Raw genomic sequence first — 18,597 nt, 5'->3', positions numbered from 1 at the left:
CTTGACCTGTCAGTGATCTCTTTTGTGTGGAAAAAGCCGCAAGATAGCAAATACGGTTTGATTTCTGAATACTTTCCTACACTTTCTGCTCATGAAAATGTTCCTCCAAATACATTATTCATCAGCCAGATTAATCTGCCATTTAAGAAAATGACACAATGAATCTCCAATGACTTAAATAAATTATTCAAAATTTAGAATTTTCCTCTATTCAAATTCATTACCCAGGATAGATACATAGAATTGAATAGTCATCCCAAAACTCACTGATTCTTCCTGGAACTCTAGAAAGCAGAATGCCCTCTGTCTCCAGCAAGCAACTGGGGAGTTCCAAGGTAGTTGCTCCAGCATCTAAAGTGTTCTTTCTCTTCCTAGGTCTTGTACGGTCTCTGAAGAAATCATTTCATTCTTCATATTTCAACATAATGCAACATATCTCAACAATTTTCAGTGTGTAAAGCTCTTAATATGCCTTATTTAAAAATATTTTTAAAATTCAAATTTCATATGCAATGATTTATTCTCCTGGCCAAGGGATGGACATCTTATTTTTCCATGTGGGATGATGACATTTTTGGACTTAGTTTTAATCAGACAATCCCAATTTGCAAAGTCAATAAATAGAAGTATTTTATGAAATTGCTGCCTGTCTATGTGCAGTCCTTGAGGGATTCTGATGTAGCTCCATTGAACTGAATTGAAACTTTTCAAGGGCTCTTCTTGTTGGGACATTGGAACTGAACTAAGAGGTCCAGTTACAATGTCAAGTAGCTTTATATGGGAGTTGTAATCTCTGTAATCTGCACAACTCTCTTGAGAATCAAATAGTTATTTTCTACCAAAAGCTTTCTGATCACCTCAAGCCACCTTAACAAGTTTGTGAGAAAAGTGTAAAAATACTCCAGTGTTATTTGCCCTACACTTCAGGAAAATACTAATTGGCATACAAATCCTTTGACTATATCCAAGATCTTGGGTACAAACAAAATCTGAAGAAAATAACAACTGAGTGACAAATATATATAATAATGTTTTGATTTAGTAATTTCTCAACTTTTTTTCTCACTTGCTGTGCAGTCATCTGACAAAAAAGATTTGTAAATCTCTTTATTGAAGATTTAAATTAAGTAAAGAAAAAAATGTATGTTAGGTCAGATGAAAGGCCTAAATCCTCTTGCATCTTATTTGCTGTTGGGGTTCAAGCTGTTGCTGCTGGAAAGCGTAGCTCTTTCCTCCCGTGGCTGACTAGCAGCGGCAAAGGCTGAGAGGCCTCTCCTCTCTCTCTCTGGGAGCACCTAATCCTCCACAGCTGCTTTGATAGGGGTCACATCCGGTGGCAGCAAATGCCAATTCAAATTTGAACTGTATGGGATACTTTTACTCCTAATTTCCCCCTTTTTTTGTTGGCTTCTAAATGAGAAAGGAAGGTTCAAGGCCAGTGATGGCTAACCTTTTCCAGACTGAGTGCTCAAAGCAGTGTGTGAATGTGCACACGCATGCCTGAACCCCCCAAATGCAACGCGCACATGGTCCCTTGGCACATGCCCCCCCACGGGCCCCACCTCACGCGCATGCATGGCGGAGACCCAAAGACCAGCTGGCCGGCAGAGGCAAGCGCCCACATGGGACAGAGCTGAACTGAGGCAATGACTCGCGTGCCTACAGAGTGGGTGCTGTGTGCCACCTCTGGACGCTTCTCCTCATGATCTGGGTTAAAATGCTCTGTGTCACTTGTGAAATCTGCAGAAAATGATGTAACATTCATTGGGCGTGCATGCAACCTATCGTATATGGTTCCCAAACTGCAATTCTAAGCAAGAAAGACAAATTTGGGCCTAGTAATAGCGCCCATCCTGTCACAGACAGAGGCAGCCAAATGGTGCTTTCCTGTTCAGATAAAAATGAAGCCTGTTAAAGAGAGGGATTGGTGGATTCTGAGCCATTTATTTCCCTCTCGCCTCACTGAGATGGGAAAGCACCCTGGGGCTTGTGATTCGGTGTTTACATTCTTTGGGCTTTCCACTCCTCCAGAAGGCCGTGGAATCGCATTCAAGAGCCCGAAGAACGGCTGAGCCACGCGGGGCGCCGCCTCTGAAAGGGCCGCTCCCACATCTACCCAGGCAAACTACACAGCTTCATCTGCAGCCGCTATTCAAACGGATCCCCGGGGCAGAGCTGGGGACTGGTGCCCACAAGGCGGAGGAGGGGCACGTCTGCACCGCCTGAGGAGGCGATGGAGCTGCCCTGGGGCCGGACGAAGGCCACCTGAGCGGGCTCCGAAGGGGCGACTTTTAAGACTTCATGGACTCCAACTCCCAGAATTCCCCCGCCCGAAGACGGTGACCGGAATCGCTTTCGGCCTCCGCCTGGGGGATCCACGGGCGGCGACCCTGCGCTCTGGAGCTCTCCCAGAAGCCAGGAGGCCGAAGGGCGCAAAGCGGCGGCTTGGCTGGCTCGGCGGATCTCACCGCCTCAGAGGGCCTGGGGGGAGGGGGGGGAGATGTGTGGGCTGCTGCTCCGGCGCCGGTTCCTCCCGCCTCTGGGGGCGCTGTTGCGGCCCGGCCGCCCGGAAGTGGCGCCTGGGGAGGGATGCGCTGCGGCGATGGCTTCCAGCAAGCGGGTGCTGTACGTAGGTGAGCGGCGGCGGCGGCGGGCGGGGTGGGGGGGCTGCCGGGGGTGGGGCGGGGTGGGGCGCGCGGCCTGACCGGCTTGGCGGGGCTTCTTGCAGGTGGGCTGGCCGAGGAGGTGGACGAGCGGATGCTGCACGCGGCCTTCATCCCCTTCGGAGACCTCACCGACATCCAGATCCCGCTGGACTACGAGACCGGTGAGGGGCGGGGGGCGGGCTCGATCGCTGACATCCCCAACCTCCACCCTACGGCAGAAGAAAGAAAGGCCTCGCCCCGGGCTAAGAGCCGGCTGACCTCGGCGTTGCCCCGCTGGGAAGAATACAGAAGAAGAAGTTTGGAGGGGACCTTGGAGGTCTTCTAGTCCAACCCCCCGCAGCCTTCGCCGTCTCACACAGGTGGCTGTCCAGGCTCTTCTTCTTAAAAATTTCCAATGATGGAGCACGCACAACATGTGGTGGCAAGCTGTTCCACTGGTTGGTTGTCCTCACTGTCAGGAAATTTCTCCTCAGTTCTAAGTTGCTTCTCTCCTTGATTAGTTTCCACCCATTGCTTCTTGTTCTACCCTCAGGTGCCTCGGAGAATAGCTTGACTCCCTCTTCTTTGTGGCAACCCCTGAGATATTAGAAGACTGCTATCATGTCTCCCTGGTCCTCCTTTTTCCTTTTAAGCTGATACATGTTTTTCTTTAACTTCCTGTTAACATAGATATGTTGAAATACATTTTCATTAATATTTTACAAACTTTAGGCATTACTTAAGCATTGTATATAAAGGAAAAAATACATTTTCAAATTTTAGATTAAAACTTTCAATTACAAATATGAAACTGATGAAAATCCATCTTAATTCCAATTGACTGAAGGTTATGTCACTCCTTCCAGCTTGTCTTCATGGAATAAAATATTTTTCTTCTCTGGAATGTTTGTCTAGTAGTTATAAGCTTCTCTTTTTCTCAAGCATGCCTCAACCTTGTTAATATCCATAAGGGTTAGGGTTAGGGTTGTCCTTTAAAAACTTGCAAATTTTCTTGGAGCTGCTCTTTCAATTGTGTTGGGAGGCTTCTATTTAAACCATCATAATAAAAATTGGTCTAGGCCCAGGTTTTACACTTAGGCAGGAAAAACCAAAAGTACAAGTACAGGATAGGCCAGGGGTCGGCAAATTTAAACACTCAAAGAGCCATTTAGACCCGTTTCCCACAGAAAAGAAAACACCGGGAGCCCCAAAGGTCCTAACCGGAAGCCCCCTGTTCAATTCTGGAGCTGACCGGAAGTTCAGTTCCCCCACCATAGAGTCTCCTCCTAGCGCGGCGTACTTTTCCCCCCTACCTGTCATAACAGAAAGCCCTATCAATTGTGGAGACAACTGGAAAACCCTCCCCTTGCCATAGAGTCTTCTCCTGGCGCACTGTGCTTCTCCCCCTCCCCCCCGGAAGCTCCTCTCAAAATTGTGGCGCCAACTGATGATGGAGCCGCACCAGAGGGAGGAAAGAGCCACAATGCGGCTCCAGAGCCGCAGTTTGCTGACCCCTGGATTAGGCGAAAACTGACTCAAAAACAGTCACTGTGAGGGGGGCCTTGGAGTCCTAGTGGACAATCACTTAAACAGGAGCCAACAGTGTATGGCAATAGCCAAAAAAGCTAATGCAATCCTTGGCTGTATAAGCAGTGTCTTAGAAAATCACGTGAAGTATTAGAACTGCTTTATAAAGCCTTAGTAAGGACACAACTGTTTTGGTCACCACATTACAAAAACAAATGTTGAGACTTCTGGAAAAAGTACAAAGAAGAGCAACTAAGATGATTATAGATTTGGAGACAAAAACATGAAGAACAATGGTTGCAGGATTTGGGTTTGGCTAGCTAGAGAAAAGAAGGACTAGGGGGGGGGACATGATAGCAGTATGCCAGGATTTGAGGGGACTAACTAAGGAGAGAAGCAACCTGGAATTAAGGAGAAACTTCCTAACAGTGAGGACAATTAACCAGTAGAACAGTTTGCCTTCAGAAACTCTGGGTGCTTCATTACTGGAGGATTTTAAGTAGAGATTAGATAGTCACTTGAGTGAGTCCTGTTTGAGCAGGGGTTTGGACTAGAAGTCCCCAAAGGTCCCTTCCAGCTGATTGAGGTTGGAAAAGAGATTGTAGAAACTTGGATTGGGCTGAGTAAAAGTCAGGTTGGGCTCTGTGTTTGCTCCAGGATAGAAACTAGTTGGAGCACAGCACTGCTTTTGTGCCCTTGTAACAGGTGGGGTGACAAGGAGATGGGGACAGCTAGGTGGGAATGTCAAAATGGCACAGCTGCTGTCTCAACTTTTCCCACTTCAGACACCCATCTTTCTTTGTGAAAAGTCCAAAAAGTTTCAGTTGACCTCCATATCGAGATGAATGTTGAGGCCTGTTTCCTCAAATGCTGACATTTGATGTTTCTCTTGTGTCTGCAGAAAAACATCGAGGCTTCGCTTTCATTGAATTTGAGCTGGCTGAGGTGAGACAGGAAGGGCATTTTCAAAGTTTCTCCATCCTTTCTCCTCCTGTTTGGGGTCAGGTGGGGAGGATGAACTCTTGGAGGGATTGCATGTAATCTTTTTGGGCAGGTGACATCTCTGGAAATGGCATTGTTCAATTATCAGAGCATGGATACGTCTGAAAGCCAATTTTGCCCAGTTTTCCCAATAGGATCTAGTTTGAGAAGGTGCTTCCAACCTGGAAATTAATGTTTCCAACCACTTCCACCTTTGGCCTTCTTCAAACTTGAGCGTGTTTCTTTGCTACCAAAATTTCAAGCAGTGCACCAGCGAGGATTGAAAGCTTGCTTGGTAAAAGGTTTCCGTAGACCTAGCAAGTTTTCTAGGACCATTTGCAGGCTTCCTCCATCTCTTGGCCAGATTATTTCTCTCAGTGCAGTACTTGTTGTCATGACCACACCAAAGGAGGAAGAGTGATGTAAGGGAACATTCTGCCTTAAATGATTCCGCTTCTTTTTTTTTAGGATGCTGCAGCTGCTATTGACAACATGGTAGGATTATCTTTAAATCTTTATTTCATTTTTCAGCATTTTCTTTCTTTCTTCCCAAATGGTTAAGCTCATTAGAGGAAAGTAATGGCGTCCCTCCTGCTTCCCTTCTCCATTTAGAATGAATCTGAGCTCTTTGGGAGGACTATCCGTGTCAACCTAGCCAAGCCAATGAGGATCAAAGAAGGCTCCTCCCGTCCAGGTGAGCAGCAGAATTCAAGGTCATAAAGAATCTCCGGCCCTTAGACCTTTTGAGGGAAGTCCTCCAGCTTATAAGTGGATTTGGTGCTCAGATCTGAAACTCCCTGAACCTTTTCTGTTTTTCCATGACAGTCTGGTCAGATGATGATTGGCTGAAGAAATTTTCGGGAAAGACACTTGAGGAGAATTTGGAAGAAGCGGGAGCAGTGGCAGCCCGGTCAGAGGTTCAGGAGGTACAGAGGCCAGAGGCCAGAGGCCACGTGGGCCTGAGTAGTGTCGGTCTCCCAAGATGCTCATCTCCTCCCAAGACCTTTTCGGGAGCTACTCATTATAAGTTTGCATAAATGTGGGCTTCTGTGAGCTGGGCACAAATTTCGTCTGCAAAGCCTCCATGGTTGTACATGAGCATGTGGTTGCAGCATTTATCGTTATTCTGCATTTTCTCCAGATGCAAAGATGGCATATATTTTCCAGCCAGTGACTCTGGAGCGAGGGGGGAGCCAAGGAGAGTGACCTCTCCAGAGTCGCCCACTGATTTAACAACTGGAATTGAATTTGGATCTTTCCAATCCGTTATTTAGCTGTGTAGCCATTGCATCACTGGTTCTCATCTCATCCCCTTCTCAGATGCCTTCTTTCAAGCAGATGAAAGAGGAGGACGGCTCATAGATAGCCATCTTCTAGAATCATGGAAGATGTTCTGTTTCTCTTCTTTTAGGGGGAACCTCCAGTGAAAAAATCCAGGACCAACCCCCAGGTTTACATGGACATCAAGATTGGAAATAAACCTGCAGGTCGATTGCATATTCTCTTGCGGTCAGATATTGTCCCTATGACCACTGGTAAGCAGCGAAGGGATCCATTGTGCTCGATGGGAACCTTTTTCAAGTTGCTCTTGTGTTATTGGAACTTGCAGTGCTAAGTCACTATCCAGAATTTGGCGGGCTGTCCTATTGTTAAGAGACAGAAAAATTCAGACCTCTTTTCTCCAGTGACAGCCTTCCTCACCCCAGACCTCTCCAGGACTGGCTTTGGTATGACCAAAGTACCTGGAGGTTCTCTTGGCTCAAGAGTTGTAGTCTGGGTGATGCCAGGTTGGAGAATATTGTTCTTTGTGCTGGGCAGATGTGTTGGTCATAATGGTGTAATGGAAGCCACATCATTCCTGGAGAGGGCAAAGACAGCAAATCAAGAAATAGGATTGAGTCATCAAATGCATGCCAGTTCCTCTGTTTCTGTGCCACAAGTGAGCCCACTTACAAGCACAGTTTTCACTTTTAAGGGTTTTGTTTTTCATCACAACATTTCCTAAGTCTAGTCTTGCGGTGAAAACCTCAAAATTGTTTCTATTCTAAGAGTTCTGATCTGTCCCAGACTTGTAGCAATATTTTTTGCACCTTGATAAAGACCAAAGGATGTGGCTTTCCTTGCTTCTTTTCTAAATTTACAGGATTTGTGTTGAAGTGATTGTTCAGCACACTTTTCTCCATTTCTGTACATGCTGGATGCTTGAGGGTTTTTTAAATACTTACGAGTGCAGTAGCTTTGAGCTTTAAGTGTATAGTGTATAGTCATTTTGTAGAATTACTGCTGCAAAAATGTATGATTTTCAATTAGAATTATTTCATTAAATGCCACAAATTGTAATTTATCACCTGAATGTTCACAACTCTTTTACTGGACCAAGCCCTTAGAAGATAGAGCTAAAGACTGAGGCAGAAAGATACATTGCATTGAAGCAGGCGAAGGCTAGAGTTGAGATGTGGTGCTCCACTCTGGATCCCATGGCAGCAGTTGAAACAATTGGAATTCAAGAGAGTAACAGTAATAACGGAGAGTGAAACCAATTGTAACTGATTTTTAACTGTTGCCCTGACCCCATTTTTAAGTGGGATGATATTCTAACAAGCACATCTGTCAAAGCACCACTCTTCCCCTTTGCCGTGTCTGTTGCTTCATTGACCAACTTTGCCTCTAATTTGCAGAGAATTTCCGCTGTCTTTGCACGCACGAGAAAGGCTTCGGATTTAAGGGAAGCAGCTTTCACCGAATTATCCCCCAGTTCATGTGCCAGGCTGGAGATTTCACCAACCACAACGGTACCGGTGGGAAGTCTATCTACGGGAAGAAGTTTGATGATGAAAACTTCATCCTGAAGCACACAGCGCCAGGTAGAGTATGGCAGGGCAGCTGAAAAAGTGGGTCATCCAGGTGCTTGGCACCCCAGTCCAAGTCTGTTATCCCAGCGTGCCAAGGACACCAAGTCCTCTTCCTTTCATCCTTCACTTCTGCATGGCTCAAGTGCTCAGCAGCCCTGCCTCCGGGAGGCGTTGCAAAGTGGTCGGGGACACAATGTCCATGTGTCTCTCTAGGTTTGCTCTCCATGGCCAACTCTGGTCCCAACACCAATGGCTCCCAGTTTTTTATCACTTGCGACAAGACCGACTGGCTGGACGGGAAACATGTGGTCTTCGGAGAGGTTACCGAAGGAATGGATGTGATGCGGCAGATTGAGGTGAGGGTGAGCCTTTGGTGGGTGAATGGCACCTGGCTTTGCCTCTCTCCTTTCCACATCTCATGTCTCTCTTCCTCCGAAGGCTCAAGGCAGCAAAGATGGGAAACCAAAGCAGAAAGTCATCATCTCTGATTGTGGTGAATTCATCTGAATGTGGCCGCAAGCAGACGCCGGGTGAGAATACCGGATAACAGGAGGAGCCCAAGCCCAGCATCGCTTTGCTCTGGATGAAAACCAGGATACTTTTCTAACCATTCAGTCCGAGTCTATTATATGTCCAGATCTGTAAAACTCTTGTACAGAATTTTTCTTTCTATAAAATTCATGCATTTTTTACAACAGATCCGCCTTTTAATTTCCCATAATTACCTGTTAAAGGTTTACTTTGAATTTCTTATTCCTTTAGCAATGAGGTACAACCTTTTTCAATCTGAGTTTTCCATTTCCTTCCATGACGAAGGTCGACGCATCCATATTTTCCAGGTGAGATGGGTGTGTTTGCACCTGGCAAGAAACCATGGGCTGCACTTCCTGTTTCAGGAAAACCAGCTTTCTTTTTTTTCTTTTCATCACGAAAGATGCAGCTGCAGCTGAGGCTCATGGTGCCATTTGTCTTCTGGCATCAACTGGAACCACAGCAGCTGGTTGGCACAACAAGAAAGTGACATTAGAACAAAAAGGGCCCAATTTCGGGTAGCTGCTCTTGAGGGGGGGGGAGGAGGAAAGCCCTCGGTCTGAAGCTTCTTCCAGTTTTTGGTGTTACTTAAATGTAGATGAATTAAATAATATCCATGGCAGGAAGATTCCAATAATGTCTTCTACTGAAATTGTACCATTGACAATGAAATTAACAGCAATTTCAGCAGCAGTGCAGTTAAGGGTCAGAAGTACCAAATGGCTGGACAAGAAGACCCACCCTTTGGCAAGGCCTCCGCTTCTTCAGCTGCCTCTCCAACCCTCCCCTCCCCCAGGCCCAATAAGCTTGGTGGCTGCAGGCAGCAGAAGAGCAGCAGAAGGTACCCTGAAAAGACTCCCACTCTACCCCACCCCACCCCTAGGTGGGCCACATTTTCTAGTGGGGAAATAGGTCATTCCATGGCAGAAGGGAAACTGGCAAGATACTTGAAGCGACCCAGCAGCTGCGACATACAGCTGGGCTCAAGGTGGAGCAGACAAGCACGCACACACGGATATCCAAAGCCTGGCATAGAAGCAGCCCAGCCCCAAAGAAGGCACAGCAGAAAAGCGGCCTTTGGGTGTGTTCTTTTGGATGGACGGAGGTGCTTGGTGTTGGGCTCCTGGTCTTCCCTCCCTTTGGAGCTGCTGCTGGCTGCAGGGATTGATAAAGAGAGCCAAAAGGGCCAGGGGCCCCTTTAGCCCCTGCGGCTAGTCAATTTATTTCTGGGAGGACTAGGCAGGCAGCCAGGGATCACTGATGGGTTTGATGAGTTCCAAGGATAGGGAGCTGGGTGGGGGTGCCCATCAAAATAGTCCCAATGTCCAGGTGGGCCCCTCCCCTTTTATAAGTGTTGCAAATATGGCACATTGGAGGCAGAACCTGGATCACACAGTGATGAGAGCCATCTTGACTCGTTTCATAGGCGGGCTTGCTGGGTGGAGATGGTTCAACCTCGTCCAAGGCTGGGCCTGTTGCAGTAAATGCTGAACAGCTGCAGGATAGCAGCAACTGAAACGCTTCTGCTGCCATCTGCTGCTCATCCAGGTTTCTGCAGCCCAAGTTTGGGCTTATATATCTTCCCCTTGGGAAAGGCATTTCAACTTCTTGTTGGGGTTCCTCTAACACAGAGGTGTCAAACTCAAGGCCTGTGGGGTGTTTAGATCTGGCCCATGGGGCCTCCCTGGAAACAGTGAAGGAGTGACCCATGCTGCTTTCTGCCAGTGAAAACGGCGCTTGGGAGGGCCGCGTGTGGCCCTCTGCAGACCTCTGCCAGTGAAAATGGCGCTTGGGAGGGCCGCGTGTGGCCCTCTGCAGACCTCTGCCAGTGAAAATGGCGCTTGGGAGGGCCGCGTGTGGCCCTCTGCAGACCTCTGCCAGTGAAAATGGAGCCTGAGGAGGCTGTCGCAGCTGAAAAGAGCCCTGGCAGGCTGCACGCAGCCTTCCCGGGCTTCGTTTTCTCTGGCAGAGGACTGCAGGAGGCTGTTGGGCAGAAAACAGGACCTCGATGAGTGACATCGTGCTGGTTGAACTGAATTAAGTGGTCAAAACAGGAGCTTAACACTAGAAGTTTTAAATAGAAACATTAGAGAAGGAAAAGACATAAAAGGAATGAAAATTAAAAAGGAAGAATATAAATTGTAAGCATTTGCAGATGACGGGCTTCATTTTAGAGGATCCACTAGAAACTGCACCTAAATTGATAGAAAAAAATAGAGGAATATGGAAAAGTAGCAGGTTTGAAAATAAAGACAAAACGAAGATCCTGACAAAGAATATGCTATTAAGACAAAAGAAAGAATTGGCAGAAACTTTGAAGATCCAAGTCACGGATAAGGTCAAGTACTTGGGGATATATTTGACAGCAAGATGTTGTACACTTAAAGAGAACAATTACCATAAACTTAAACAGCAGATCGCGACAGATTTGGCAAAATGGGAAAATCTACAATTATCACTAATAGGGGGAATATCTACAATCAAGATGAATATATTACCCAGGATTTTATATTTGTTCCAGACAATTCCAGTTAGATTAGGGAAAGATGATTTTGATGATTTGAATAAAATAGTGCTGAATTATATTTGGCAAGGAAAGAAAGCAAGAATAAAATTAAAATTGTTACAAAATGCTAGAATAAGAGGAGGATTTGAGCTACTGAACTGGGAGTTATATTATCAGGCAACAAGCTTGATGTGGGTTAAGGAGTGGATAACATTAAGAAATTCTAGATTACTAGAGGTTGGCTCCGTAAGGAGCACAGGGGGCCTTGGAGGGGTCTTCTGCCAAAGGGCGGCTCGCTGAAACCCCCTGCAATTGGCGGCAGCCGGCGGGGGTGTTTTCAGCCTCGCCTAGGAGCCGGGGAGCGGAGGGGGGGCTTGGGACAGCTTCGGGCTGTCCACCTTTTCACCAAATGGGCTCCGGGAGGAAGGAGTTTATCCAAAGAGAAGCGGCTGAATGCTGGTGGTGGGGGAGCCATCCTGATCTCCTTAAACTTCATTAAAGGATAAGCAGCAGACTACTGTAAGTTCGTGTTCAACTTATTTGAAACTGAAGATTAGAGGGGGGTGTTTCTTTTTACACCCCCCCCCTCGGATTAAGCGGCATTTGAACTGTCTCTCTATTGGAATGGAGAGAGAACAAAGGCTGACTCGTCACTTGAACTAACTATGTGAGAAAGATCGCTATCACAATTGCAAGAGATGATTGCTGAGCTGTCTTTTTCTTAAAAAAACTCTATGGAGATCTCCGTCCTTCTCCCTGTGAAAGGAGGAGCCAAGATAGCTCCCTTCCATCTTTGTTTTTGCACTTACAAATGAAGTCTGCCTTTTGAAACTACCATCGAAAAAAAACCCCTCTGGTATTGTTTTATTACCCCCTCTGAGGGAGACCGGGACCTCTCCTGTTATGTGGTCTTCCAGGACTTTGATTATCTGACCTTCCCCTTTCTGGTATGCCTCGGTGCCTTGGAACTGTGAAGGAGAATTAACTCTTCGCTTTCGGATTTGCTTGCCTTCCTGGACCGGCACAGCTGCGCAATCCGCTGACGCCATTTTCTTTGTAAAAGACTTATACACATCTCTGAACTTAGACAAATGGGGCCTAAGAAACCACCAAGAGGCAAGTCATTTTTGGCTCCTGCGTCTGCCACCTCCAGTCCAAGCATGCAGCAAACGAAAATTACTTCATTGTTACAACAAGAAGGGTCTGTTTCCCAAATGTTTCAAGAAATTATGAGTGGTCAAAATGAGTTGAAAAAAGAGGTGACAGATCTCAAAGATGAACTCAGAGATGTTAAACATCATATTTCAGAAAACAAACAGAGAATTGTGGTGTTGGAGGAGGGAGCGGCTGGGCTGGGGGAGGAGGTTAAGGCAATCTGGAAGGGAAATGTAGACCTGGAAAACTTTATGGCAAAAATAGAATTTGAAAGAATGTCCTTTTTTCTCAGATTCCAGAATCTACCAGAGACAGAAAATGAAGACCTTAAGGATATTATGAGTACAATTTTAGCAGAATACATTAAGAGAGACAAAGAACAGCTGTGGTGGGATATGGATCTGGTTTACAGGATTAATTCAGCATATGCTAGAAGCCATAATGTTCCAAGGGAGGTACATGTTAAATTCCTCAGGAGGACCACAAGGGATGAGGTGCTTGGGGCCCAAAGGGCGGGACCACTAAAATATAAAGATGAAGAAATCACCATTCTTAAGCAAATTCCGAAAAAGATACGAGAAAGAAGGAGGAAGTATTCCTCCTTATCAAAGAAATTATATAATAAAGGAGTTTGGTTTAGATGGTTACTACCAGAGGGAATGTTGATCTTTTGGGAGGGAAATAGAATTAGAATTAATACAGTGCAGGAGGCTGAAGCCTTCATTAAAAAACATTTCTCTCTTCTAGAGGACGAACACAGGGAAGGTAGTGAAAAGGGTATCAAGGTACAAGACATGAAGGAGGGGGGGGCTGTGGCTCCACCTGGGGACAGGGAGGAAGGAGCAATATCAAAAAGGCTCAGGTCACAAAAATAAAAGTATTTGAAATATTTGTAATTGTTGATATACTAGAAAGTGACAAAGGAAAAATGATTGAACACATGGTTGATACAACATAGAATAAGATTCTGTTTTTTGCTTATCCTTTATATGTTGTTTTTAATATTGTAAAAATTGTGAGATTTGGAGGGATTTCTACCACTAGCGTGGGAGCTGCCAAAATTTTCTATGTACCCCTTTACCCTTTCCCATAAATGTTTAAAACCAATAAAATTCTTTTTTTAAAAAAGAAATTCTAGATTACTGACTGTAGAAGGACATGATTTGTTGTTGGGATGGCATGCTTTCTTATGGTACAAGGGAACTAAAACGCAGTGGTATTTTAGAAGACATTATATATGTGAGGCTTTGCTATTAAATTGGGAGAAGACTAAAAGGCAACCTTATTTAAAAATTCCAGTCTGGTTATCAACTATTGAAGCATTTTCATATCCAATAACATACAAACAGGAACAAACAGTTAGATATGGTGAAATATTGAATGCAAAGGGTGAACTTAAATCTATGCAAGAATTAGAACAGCAAGGTATAAAGATGAACTGGTTTTCATATGTGCAAATACATTCTAGATATGATAAAGATCTTAAAATGGAAGGTTTCCATGATAAAATGACTGAGTTAGATAAAATTTTGACAGGTACTGATGAAATGGTAATTAAAAAACTATATGGATATTTATTAGAGGTTAAGCTAGAGGAAGAACAAGTTAAAGAATCTATGATTGCTTGGGGGGGAAATTTTGGACATGGGATTGAATTAGAGAATTGGTAGAAATTGTAGTCTCAAAATTATAAAATGACAATGTCAACAGCATATAAAGAAAACTTGTATAAGATGTTTTATAGGTGGCATCTATCCCCGACAAGAATAGCAAGAATGTTCAAGAACAAATCGGAAAAGTGTTGGAAATGTCATCAGATACCGGGTTCATGTTACCATATGTGGTGAACTTGCATAGAAGCTAAGAGATATTGGACTGAAATCCACACTTGTTTGGAAAAAAATGATACAAAAACATGTAGACTTTAAACCAGAGATCTTTTTATTGGGAATTATACCGGAAGCATATAATAGAGAACTGAAATATTTGATTGTAAATGTGTTAACAGCAGCTAGAATTGTATTTGCAAAAAATTGGAAAAATGAGAAAATACCAACGCAGGAGGAAGTTATTCACAAAATAATGGAATGTGCTGAAATGAGTAAATTGACATTTGAAATTAGAGAACAAGAAGATATACAATTTTATAGGATATGGGATTTATTTTATCAGTGATTAGAGAAAAAAAACATGGAAATGAAAATTATTAGAGAATGCTATCAATACTAGAATAATAGAATGATACAGAATAAAAATAAAAATACTTTATTATTGGAAACACCTAAGATGATGTAATGAATTGTCATAATATAAATGAACCCATATTTACATATCTCATTTAAAATGAAGAAATAACAGTGATAGTCAAACAATTGAGGTACAATAATAATAATGTATATAAACATATTCGATTGATAATATGTGACTTTATACAAAGTGTAAGTGATGACTATGGAAAGAATGCAGAAAAACCTTGTAACCAATTGACACACTGTATGTAATGGAAGATGGTTTTATGCTACATGTTTTGTTTGTCTATGTTTGTTTAAAAAAAACTTTGGGATATTAAAAAAAAGAACAGGAGCTGTGTGTTTCCTCACTAAAGATTATATTTCCGAAATGAGGCTCTGCTTCAACAGACTTTAGGATCCTGGGTGCACGAAGGCTTAAATAACAGAGGCTCTTTGCCTATTTCATGTCACACCCAAAGCCACCAATCTGCTTACAGCTTTGCATTAGGTGTGACCTGGAGCACCTTTTAATTACGAGACGTAAAGTTCCTAGCGTGGTTGGGATCTCTGTGATATAGAACAAACTCCCAGACAAATGGTCACAAGATGGTTTCCCTCCCTTTCGCTGACAAAGTCTTGCAAGGTTGGCATTGGCATAAGCAGAACAGCTGCAGTCATCATTTTGGAAAGCGATCTTGATGGAAGGACGCAATAATAACATCTGGAGAAGTTTGGTGGCAAAACGTCTCAGACAAATGAGTGGAAGGATTTTTTTTTTCTTGACAGAACATGTAATTATGGGAAATGAAACATATTGGGCCGTGTTCAGCCTGATCCTCCAGAGCTCTGCTCTTAGGTGCCCATCTGGAGGGAAGCAGTGATCCACTGGGGGGATCTAGCAATGCTGGCAGGATTGAGTCATTGCCACTGAAGGAGAATTATTAAGTTTCATGGGGAACTCCACTCCCTGCCTCGCCCTCTGCCTTCCGAACATTTTGCATTGCTCTGCTCTCAGTGGCCGAGGGAGTTCCCAAAAGCAGCAGTGGATCTGCACTTCTCTGATGAAACTGCATGGATTAAAATCCCAGCTTTAAGAATCAAAATGATTGGGTCCACACAACATACTAAGGCAATCTTTTATTCTCAAGATCTTTTGGGGCTTTATGCCAGAATTTCGCGGCATATTTTGCGCGGGCGACTGCGAGCCACCACATGTTTACTGGACCCGTGTCCCTCCTGGCTTGTACTGGCATCCTGGGAGGGCTCACGAGACTGGCTACTGGGACTGGTGAACGCTTCATTGAGTGAGGGCCTTCTACCAGCCACCTTGAAAGAGGCGGTGGTGAGGCCCCTGCTCAAGAAGCCTTCTCTGGACCCAATGGAGCTAGCAAATTATCGTCCTGTCTCCAACCTTCCTTTCTTAGCGAAGGTTGTTGAGAGTGTGGTGGCTCAGCAGTTCCCGCGTCACCTGGAGGAATCTGATTATCTAGACCCGCGCCAGTCCGGCTTCCGACCCGGACACAGCACGGAGACGGCCTTGGTCGCGTTGGTGGATGATCTCTGGAGGGCAAAGGATAGGGGTTGCTCCTTTGTCCTTGTCCTATTAGACCTCTCGGCGGCTTTCGATACCATCGACCATGGTATCCTATTGCCCCGTCTGGAGGGGTTGGGGGTAGGAGGCACCGTGTTGCGGTGGTTCCGCTCCTACCTCTCTGGCCGGACGCAATGCATGTTGGCAGGGGAGCAGAGGTCGACCCCGAGGCCCCTTACTTGTGGGGTCCCGCAGGGGTCGGTCCTCTCGCCTCTCCTATTCAACACATATATGAAGCCGCTGGGCGAGATCATCCGTGGTTTTGGGGTGGATACCACCTGTACGCTGACGACACGCAGCTGTACATTTCCACCCCAAACCACCCCAACGAGGCCGTCGAAGTGATGTCCTGGTGTCTGGAAGCCGTGCGGGTCTGGATGGGGGACAACAGGCTCAAGCTCAACCCCTCCAAGACAGAGTGGCTGTGGCTTCCGGCTTCCCGGTTCAACCAGTACATCCCATCTCTGGCCATCGGGGACGAGCAATTAGCCCCGGTGGAACAGGCGCGCAATTTGGGCGTCCTCCTAGATGCCCGGCTGGCTATGGATGACCATGTGGCAGCCGTGGCGAGGGGGGCGTTCCACCAGGTTCGCCTGGTGCGCCAATTGCGACCCCTTTTGGACTGGGATGCCCTGCGCACAGTCACTCACGCACTGGTGACGTCCCGCCTGGACTACTGCAATGCTCTCTACATGGGGCTCCCCTTGAGGTGCGCCCGGAGATTGCAGTTGGTCCAGAATGCAGCCGCGTGGGCAATTATGGGGAGAACGAGGTTCTCCCATACAACACCTCTCCTGCGCGAGCTGCACTGGCTTCCTGTGGCCTACCGGGTGCGCTTCAAGGTGTTAGTCACCATCTTTAAAGCGCTCCATGGCACAGGGCCTAGTTACCTGCGGGATCGCGTTCTGCCCCACACATCCCTGCGACCTATTCGCTCTCACAGAGAGGGACTTCTCCGGGTGCCATCCTCCAGAGAGTGTCAGAGGGCAGCGCCCAGGAGTAGGGCCTTCTCTGTGATGGGCCCTACCCTTTGGAATGACCTCCCCCCAGACATTAGGACAACAACTGACTCCCGCTCCTTCCGTATGAAACTTAAGACCTACCTGTTCCGACTAGCCGGCCTGGCTTAATTTAGAGCTTCTCCACCTCTTGGGCATTTTTAATTGTTAATTTTAATTTTTAAATTTTAACTATCATTGGGGTTTTAATTGTTTTAAAGTATTGAAATTTATTTATTTATTGTTCCACCTCCTCCATATTGTATTGTTGTGACCGTTGCTAGTGTACGTCGCCCCGAGTCCCTTGGGGGAGAGGGGGCGACTAAGAAGTCAAATTAATAAATAAATAAATAAATTTCCATCGTCAGCCTGACTCCTTGCTGGGTTCCTGCCATCAAAGGGAGGGGAGGGGGGAGGCATTTGGGGCAATCCACACCTGTGTATCTAATGATGGGAAATGGGGGAGGGGAAGTGACAATGGAAGATAGAAGATTGGATCACCAAACCAGCTAGTACCAGGATTTTCAAGGCCGTTTGCCCTGAGAATGGAATGTTACCAGTTTGACACCTCGGTATGGCATACTGGCATCTGATTGGCTGGCCGGGGGGTGGGATTGGTCATGAGGGGAGGGATTGAGAATTGGAAAGAATAGCTTTGCATTTTGCACAGGAACAAGTCCTTTCCTTTGACTGAATGGAGTCACAAGTCTTCCTTTCCTGAGAGCAAACTCGGGCAGGCTGGACACTTCAGTTGCTATCAGTCGTTGTCAAAAATTCCAGGATCAAAACTTGATGATGGAGCTCCAGTTCCTTTCCGGAGTTTGGACTAAAATTGCTCCTTTCCTTCCGGAGTTTGGACTAAAATTGCTTCTTGACTCACAGCTCATCTTGCACTGGTGGCAGGACACCATGTGGACTGTAGGAATTCAAACTTCATTAAGTCATTAATGAAGTCATAAGTCAAAGTCATTAGCAGACTCGGAGACTGAACTCCAGAGGACTTCTTGGAGGTTTCATGTGAACCAACCTGTCCCAATCTGGCCTCCTCTGATGAGCTGGACTGTGACCCGTCCACTAATGCAGGGATGTCAAGCTCAATTTCATTTTTAATTTATTTTTATTGAAAAGACAGTGCCATGTCAGGATAATAATTACAAATACATAAACAATAAATCTTAACATACAAGCTAATAACTATAACAGTAATACAACCAAAGAAAAAGAAAAGAAAAAGAGCCTTGATTATCCCACGCCTTGCGGTTGAAAGGTATTTGTTGTGGCCCAGCAGCGGCCGGTTGAGTTGTTGGTGGACTCTGACAGCTCATACCATTATGGGTCTGCTCTGGAGGATGAGGAAGACTCTGGAGGGTGTTTGGAGTCAGAGCAGGAACTAGAGAGGAACAGTGGGAGGTTGTCCCTGATGTGCATGTGCATAGAGCTGAGAGGAGAAGGGAGCAGCTGTGGAGGAAACAACAGTCCATTTTACTAGCCGTTGAGAAAGCATTCCATAAGTCTAATCTTGGTTTCTTGAAGATAGCGTTCTAGGCTCCTAGCCAAGGGGTTTTATCTCTGTAATTAGT

At 45.6% G+C, this 18,597-nt stretch overlaps 2 protein-coding genes across 3 annotated transcripts in view; both read left to right on the top strand.

The window, feature by feature from the left end:
- The window catches only part of PABPC4 (poly(A) binding protein cytoplasmic 4), a 35,303-nt gene extending 34,664 nt beyond the window's left edge, over positions 1-639 (top strand). For both annotated transcript variants that reach the window (XM_081962870.1, XM_081962869.1), the window contains one exon: positions 376-639. The gene's annotated coding sequence lies outside the window, so the exon portion shown is untranslated. The remainder of the gene's footprint in view (positions 1-375) is intronic.
- A 1,837-nt stretch (positions 640-2,476) lies between these two features.
- PPIE (peptidylprolyl isomerase E) lies at positions 2,477-8,702 on the top strand. The gene is made up of 10 exons (XM_081962729.1): positions 2,477-2,633; positions 2,729-2,827; positions 5,074-5,117; positions 5,622-5,648; positions 5,766-5,847; positions 5,979-6,079; positions 6,565-6,688; positions 7,832-8,017; positions 8,219-8,361; positions 8,444-8,702. Exons 1-10 carry the CDS (start codon positions 2,501-2,503, stop codon positions 8,510-8,512), a joined length of 1,008 nt encoding a protein of 335 aa, XP_081818855.1. The 5' UTR covers positions 2,477-2,500; the 3' UTR covers positions 8,513-8,702.
- Positions 8,703-18,597: the final 9,895 nt, after the last annotated feature.

The sequence above is a fragment of the Natrix helvetica genome (genome assembly GCF_964273705.1).
Source record: "Natrix helvetica genome assembly, chromosome: 9".
Lineage (NCBI taxonomy): Eukaryota > Metazoa > Chordata > Lepidosauria > Squamata > Natricidae > Natrix > Natrix helvetica.
This window is presented reverse-complemented; position numbering and strand designations above follow the sequence as displayed.